General features: G+C 38.2%; 1 protein-coding gene across 4 annotated transcripts in view; it reads right to left on the bottom strand.

The window, feature by feature from the left end:
• The window catches only part of slc38a10 (solute carrier family 38 member 10), a 34,142-nt gene that overhangs the window by 9,810 nt on the left and 16,773 nt on the right, over window positions 1–7,559 (bottom strand). For all 4 annotated transcript variants that reach the window (XM_024285628.2, XM_024285627.2, XM_024285630.2 and 1 more), the window contains exons 9-12: window positions 6,059–6,241; window positions 3,830–3,941; window positions 1,101–1,207; window positions 879–1,032 (exon numbers count right to left, since the gene is read on the bottom strand). In XM_024285628.2, the coding sequence (XP_024141396.1) occupies window positions 879–1,032; window positions 1,101–1,207; window positions 3,830–3,941; window positions 6,059–6,241 (556 nt within the window). The remainder of the gene's footprint in view (window positions 1–878; window positions 1,033–1,100; window positions 1,208–3,829; window positions 3,942–6,058; window positions 6,242–7,559) is intronic.

Here is a 7,559-nt window from a genome sequence, read left to right as displayed (position 1 = left end):
TAGCTTTTATTTCAGCAACTTGCTAACATTTTTGGCAGATTTAATTTACAGAGAAATGTTGTCATTTGAAGTTGAGCTAGTAATTAAGCTACTAGCAAGCTTTTTTGCTACTAAAGGTAGAAACTTAAAAAATAAATCCCATTTTGAGACATGCTAGTTTCTTTTTATGTATTTTTTGCTTTTGTTCTTGCAAAAAATAGACATTTAATCACAGTTATTTAAAAAATCAAAGAGAAGGTTATGAATGCAAATCCAAATTTCTTAAAGGCTAAAGTAAGTCAATGCGGCTCCTTCTAGGTTTTGATCAGTAGAAAACAAGTTCAAATGGCTCTTCTACCGTTAAGGGTTGCTGACAGAGTCTGCAGATATTTTACAGGAGATCCAGAGGAGAAAGAGGGGAAGACAACGTCTTTTAAGGAGGAGTGGGGGCTGATGGGAGAAATTAACATAGGCAGAAGATCTGCTGGAGTTTGAAGGGCATCAATCTCACCTCATCAATGTCAAGCAGCGAGCGCTGCTTTCAGATATTATCAGGAGGTTATCTTCTCACCCCGGCTGCCCGTCTATCAGTCACCCTGTCTGTCTCCATCTTTTCTTCTCGGCGAGATAAAAAGACGCCTTTCTGACGTCTTTGTGCTTTTGTTTTAGGCTTCTGCTTCACATTCTCTTTACTGCCATCGTTCGGGCCGCAGTCCATGACTTTGAAAATAAACACGTCTCTTGTTGTGTGATATGATTGCGTCCCGATCTAACACACTGCAGCCAATCTCTGCTCCGGTACGTAAATGTTTCCACGGCTCATTAGCGGACCACTTCCATTTACAGTCCATCAAGTGGGTAAGTGTCTGCTAGACATTAGGGAAAGTCATGATCTTTACCATGCGCTTCGGGAAGGTCTGGAACGGGCGTGCTGCTCTTGCCGCGAGCCGGAGGGGGAGGAGGGCGGACCTTGTATCCGGGAGTGCCGGCGGAAATCGACAGGGTGGTGAAGGTGCTGATGAGCAGGATTCCCAGGCCGACGAAGAGCACCAGCTGGAGACGGAGCAGACGCGTGAGCCGGGGATAAACGCGAGCGGACGCGGTTTCGGCAGATCCGTCACCTGAGAGAGGAAGCCGCTCTTCTGGATCTTCCTGTAGATGAGGGCGGGACAGATGAAGCAGATCAGGCTGCCCATGGTGGCTCCCGTCAGACCCAAAATGGTTTCCACTAAACGGGAAAGAAAAGAAACAGTTAAAAAGGGACTTTTGGACAAGAGTTTGAACTCCTGATCAGCAGAGAGGATGACATCTGTCTGCGGTGCGTCTCTCTTGTGTTGACGAAAAATAGAACGTTCATAAAATAGTCATGTTTATGTCGCCTCCGTCACATCTGACGTCCGTCACCTCGAAGCTTTGCTCAAGAATTAAGGTTTAAGTCCGTTAATGCAGCAAAAAGCAGAAGAAACGGACAACATGTCCGGATTTCAAAATAAAACCTTCAAATGTTAACATTTGCTAAAAGACTTGAGATTTTGTTAAACTATTAAAGAGCGCTGAAGTTGACCTAAATTTTGGAAACATTTGCAGTAAAATAGGTTTCCTTAGACATGCCAACTTTGCAAAGATAATTAGTTTTTACTTGAATATGAGCTAAACTCAGCCTGTTACTTAAATTCTAGCAAAATTCCAAAAAAAAACCTTAAAATTTCTTAGTAAACTGAATTAGCCAAAGATGTTAGCATGGTGCTAAAATAGAAGCTAAACTCTAAATTAGCAAAAAAGGTTAGCAGATTGCTAAAATAGAAAGTAAAATGTAAATTAGCCAAAAACGTTAGCATGGTGCTAAAGTAGAAGCTAAACTCTAAATTAGCCAAAAACGTTAGCCTGTTGCTAAAATAGAAGCTAAACTTTAAATTAGCAAAAAGGTTAGCATGTTGCTAAAATAGAAGCTAAACTTTAAATTAGCCAAAAACGTTAGCCTGTTGCTAAAATAGAAGCTAAACTTTAAATTAGCAAAAAGGTTAGCCTGTTGCTAAAATAGAAGCTAAACTCTAATTTAGCCAAAAACGTTAGCCTGTTGCTAAAATAAAAGCTAAACTCTAAATTAGTAAAAAGGTTAGCATATTGCTAAAATAAAAGCTAAAATGTAAATTAGCCAAAAATGTTAGCATGATGCTAAAGTAGAAGCTAAACACTAAATTAGGCAAAAACGTTAGCCTGTTCCTAAAATAGAAGCTAAACTCGAAACTAGCAAAAAATGTTAACATGTTGCTAAAATAGAAGCTAAAATGTAAATTAGGAAAAAAACGTTAGCATGTTGCTAAAATAGAAGCTAAACTCTAAATCATCCTAAAAACCCTAATAGTTAACAAATTAGCAAAAAATGTTAGCATGTTGCTAAAATAGAAGCTAAACTCTAAATTAGCCAAAAACATTAGCCTGTTGCTGAAATAGAAGCTAAAGTCTTAATTAGCATGTTGCTAAAATATGAAACTATTTTTTTTTAATTACTATGAAAGATGAAAACAGCCCATAAATATATTTAGAAGCTTGTTGTTAATCTGCTTAAAATTTTGAAATTTGAGGAATTTCTTATCCATTTCCTATTGGGCATAATTTGCTCAATATTTCAAAAACTATGATGTTTATGAACAAGCTGAGTGTTTTGATGCCAAGATTGCTGAAAACGATGAAAGTGTTCTTACGTGCCGAAAAACATAAGAAAGGAGCAGGAGAAACACTAAAGTGTGAATGCTTACTAGGCATTCAAACGATTAAGTGACGGTGGTGAGACGGACTCCTCCACAGAGATGCACCGCAGACGGACCAGTGTAAGCTCAGGGTTAAAGTAAGAGCAATGGAAACAGTTTTTTTTTTTTTTTTTACCAGTGTCACAATAGGCTTTCAGTTACCACAGCTCTGTGTTTTTTACCTATTTTTGTTATTCTCTTGTTATTAAGAATGTTTTTGACGGACATGGATTTTTATTTGAATATAATAAGTGTCTTTCAGATGCCTACGACTCCTTTTTGGACAATTTTCCAATACTTTCTGGGTCTGAAGAGATGCATAATAATTTTTTAAGCATATTTTTACGTGTTATTTATTATCTGTTGCTTTAAATGTAGCTGTAGTGTCAATAAAGATCTATACTAGACAAAGTAGTAGAACAAGAATGGTTATTCTGACAGATAAAGTGACTCAGGAGAAGTCTATGATTTTGGCTTTTTGGAATCACTTCCTGTTTAGAACGACAAGTGGGAGTCCAGTTCTAACATACAGTCAATGGATCGGGCTCGGACGCCGCGTTTCATCCAGAGGATGGACTCCATATTGTGCTCCTCAGATTTACTATCTGATCTCCCCCGGGGTCCTCCCTTCATCTATTAGTCTGATTAGATCCACAAAGACCCGCTTTATGCCCGTTCTCATGTTTGCCAAAAAGAAAACCGGACAAAAGACGAATATAAACCAACACCGGCCTCAACATCTCCAGCATTTTGGAGCCGTTTGTAGGAGGGATCCCAACTCACAGAGGCTGACAGAGAGCCAATATTGGTGCGTGTGCACGGACCGGTGTTTGTATGACGGCGAGTGTGAGACGGCGTCTGGGAGAATAATTGCCCCATCTACCTGTCAGCCCATCCAAGGGGCGATAAAAGTAAAGGCCCTGATTTAAGGACTGTGTTAGAGTGTGACAGTCACTGACTCATAAAGTCACATTCACACACATCGTAAAGCTCCCCAGCTGCCCCGCCCACATAAAGGAGCACATGCACCCCCCCTCCCAACACACGCATGCATAATGTTAGTCCAGTTGTTGGCATACATGCATGCTTGTGGGAAGTACCGTTGGGGATGAGAATGCCTCCCAGCATGGTGCCGAAAACAATGCAGAGGGTGATCATCTTGAAGCGCAGGGGGGGCATGTAACCCCCGGCAGCAAATGTCCCGTCCTTCTGCTGCAGGGTGGAGAAAGAAGAGATTGGAGAGCAGAGGAAATTCAAACTGTGAAGCTGAAGACATCAACAGAAGATCAGAAATTCTGAAAGAATCCTTTTTTTTACAAAAATAAAAAGTTGCAGGTGTTTTTCAAACATTCTGAGACTTCTAGAGGCGTGGTCTAGATCTTTCTAAGGCTGTTGACCACGTATGTCAAAATCAAGACCTGGGAGCCGGATCCGGCCCTCCAGGTCATTTTATTTTGTTGTTAATGGCCCGATGTTATCTTGTGCTTATTTTTAACTTGTATAATTTTGACTCAATGTATTTTTATGGAGAGTAAAATATTGAAAGTTATTTAAGGTTTAAGTTGATTTATTCTGGAAAATATTCATGCCTTTTTATTATTCATAATTATGTTAAAAAGCAACAGTTTTTTGCACTATTTTGCCATTTAATACAACTTTTTAGGCTGTTTTGGAGCTTACCTAATATTTCAGCTACATGCTAGCTGAATTGACTAATTTAAGCAATTTTCTTTAGTTTTTTTAGACTGTTTTGGAGTTTAGCTAATATTTTTCTATACAGGCTAGCTGTTTTGGCTAATTTAGGCTTTTCTTTTTATGTTTTTTAGGCTGTTTTGGAGTTTAGCTAATGTTAACACGTTAGCTGTCTTGGCTAATTTAGGTTTTCTTTTTTCTTTTGAAGTTTAGCTATTGTTTCAGCTAAATGCTAGCTGTTTTGGCTAATCTAATTTTTCTTTTTTTTTGCTTTTTCAGCCATCAGTTTCAGCATTTTCACCTATCAATTTTATCATCTTTAGCTATCAGCCTCAGCGTTTTCAGGTATCAGCTTCAGCATTTTCAGGTATCAGCTTCAGCATTTTCAGGTATCAGCTTCAGCATTTTCAGGTATCAGCTTAAGTGTTTTCAGCAATCAGCTTAAGTGTTTTCAGCTATCAGCTTCAGTGATTTTAGCTATCAGTGTTTTCAGCTATCAGCTTCAGTGATTTCAGCTATCACCTTCAGTGTTTTCAGCTATCAGCTTCAGTGATTTCAGCTATCAGAATTTTCAGCTATCGGCTTCAGTGTTTTCAGCTATCAGCTTCAGTGATTTCAGCTGTCAGCTTCAGTGATTTCAGCTATCACCTTCAGTGATTTCAGCTATCACCTTCAGCATTTTCCGCTATCAACTTCAGTGATTTCAGCTATCAGCTTCAGTGATTTCAGCTAACACCTTCAGTGTTTTCAGCTATTAGCTTCAGTGATTTCAGCTGTCAGTATTTTCAGCTATCGGCTTCAGTGTTTTCAGCTATCAGCTTCAGTGATTTCAGCTATCACCTTCAGTGTTTTCAGCTATCAGCTTCAGTGATTTCAGCTGTCAGAATTTTCAGCTATCAGCTTCAGTGATTTCAGCTATCACCTTCAGTGTTTTCAGCTATCAGCTTCAGTGATTTTAGCCATCAGCTTCAGCGATATCAGCCATCAGCCTCAGCGTTTTCAGCTTTCAGCTTCAGCATTTTCAGGTATCAGCTTCAGCATTTTCAGGTATCAGCTTAAGTGTTTTCAGCAAACAGCTTCAGTGATTTCAGCTATCAGCTTCAGTGATTTCAGCTATCAGCTGAGTGATTTTAGCTATCAGCTTCAGTGATTTCAGCTTTCAGCGATTTCAGCTATCAGAATTTTCAGCTATCGGCTTCACTGTTTTCAGCAATCAGCTTCAGTGTGTTTTAGAGTATTCAATCAATGTTTATCTTGTTCAGCCGCGACATAAGCTGTGTTTCTTGGCCTTTGACACCCCTGATGTAGATCAATTGAATGTCTGACAATATTTACACGGACTGGCCTGTAGGGGGCAGAAGTGGACGTCCAGCTTCTCTTAACTTTTGAGGGTAAAGTTCATCCTCTGTAAAAATTTCTCAAATTTATTTACACACTTGATTATATGTTGGAACCATTACTGTTTTTTGTAAATATAATCATAAATGTGAATCCTCCTTTAAACAACTTTATTAGCAACATCCTCATAACATTCCACATACAGTTGCTGAATAAATGTGCTCATCTCTCCAGACCTGGAAGGCCTCCACAGCTTCTTACTGACTCAATGTGGAATCCAGGTGTGATTTTACGCTCACCTGCTGCTCAAAGAGCATGGTGTTGATGGCCTGGCGGCAGGGCAGGATCATCATGGGAAATCCGACAGCCACAGACATCATAAACCCGACGCGGATCATCTCGGTCACCAGGTTGGACGGGAAGTTCATCAGCACGTTGCCCGCGATGTTGTCTGTGAAGCTGACGTAGCCAAAGAAGCCCACCTGGAGAACGGAGAGGTGGACAAGAGACAAAAATACATAAAAATAAGCGTTTTTCTTTGATTATTTAACACTATTATGATTAAAAATGATCAGCGTTGGTATGTAAGTGGTCTTTGGGACGTCCCTTCATACAGGGACTCCTTCAGTTTTTGGAGAGTCTGGTTTTATACAGCAGACCATAAAATATATAAAATATTTGCAGATTTATATTAAATAAAATTCATTTTTAGACTGTGGAAAACCCTTTTTATATCTACTTATGCTGCAAACCTGATAACAAGGAACAGAATAAGTAACTATTCTAGTTCAGGGTTTCTCAAAGTTAAATTTAAGACTTTTAAAGACATTTTTAGGGCCATTTATGTGAAAAATGAAGACCAATTTGTCATTTTGCTAATTTATTTCAATTTTATGATCAAAACTGGAGCATCTTATCTCGTTGTTTGTGGTCTGTGTCGTGATGCTTTAATGTTCTTTTTTTCTTTTTTAAACTGGCGGTAGACATTCACCATTATTTCTTCACAAATCATCATGGTAAAAATGTAAATTTTCACATGAAATGTAAAACTGAAAAGTTTTAAGCAGCACAATTTTTAAGGTTTAGATATCAAAATTCAAGACTATTTTATAGGTAATATTTTCTAATTCCTAAATTCAATGCTTTTATGACTTTTTTTAAAGCTTCTCAAGACTCTGCGGGAACCCTGTAGTTGTTAAATCCCTTTTTTCAGGTTCAGTCGACGGTTGGAGACTTGAATAAATGTTACCACTCACACATTTCTTATTTAGATTCTTACAGTTGAAAGAAAACGTTTGTGAACCCTTTGGGATTACTTGGATTTCTGCACGAATTTGTCATAAAATCCATTCTGATCTATAAACACAGGTTTCTTAATCTAATACAACAAAAAAATGTAAGTTTTCTCATTTTATTGAACAAAATGTGTAAACACTTAAAGTGCAGGGTGGAAAAGACAGCAGATTTAACCAACATATTGATTGGATTCTAGGATTAGTTGATTCCTAGCTTCATTCAGCTAAAGGAGAAATCATTTGCCTTGAGGTTCACATATTTTTACCATCCTACAATTTGAATGTTTACAAGATTTGTATTATAAAACATACATTTTTTTTGTGTTGTGTGACTTAGATGAAGATCAGAACGTATTTTATGCCAGGATTCATGCAGAAATCCAAGTAATCCCAAAGGGTTCACACACTTATTCTTGAAACTGTATATTTCTTAAGTTACTTAAAGGGTTAGTAATGGGGTTGTGGGTCATTTTCGGTGTTAACTGTATTTCGCCTTATATTTACC

This window comes from Oryzias melastigma, linkage group LG19 (assembly GCF_002922805.2).
Source record: "Oryzias melastigma strain HK-1 linkage group LG19, ASM292280v2, whole genome shotgun sequence".
Lineage (NCBI taxonomy): Eukaryota > Metazoa > Chordata > Actinopteri > Beloniformes > Adrianichthyidae > Oryzias > Oryzias melastigma.
Note: the sequence above shows the minus strand (reverse complement) of the source record. Positions and strands in the feature narration are given on the sequence as shown.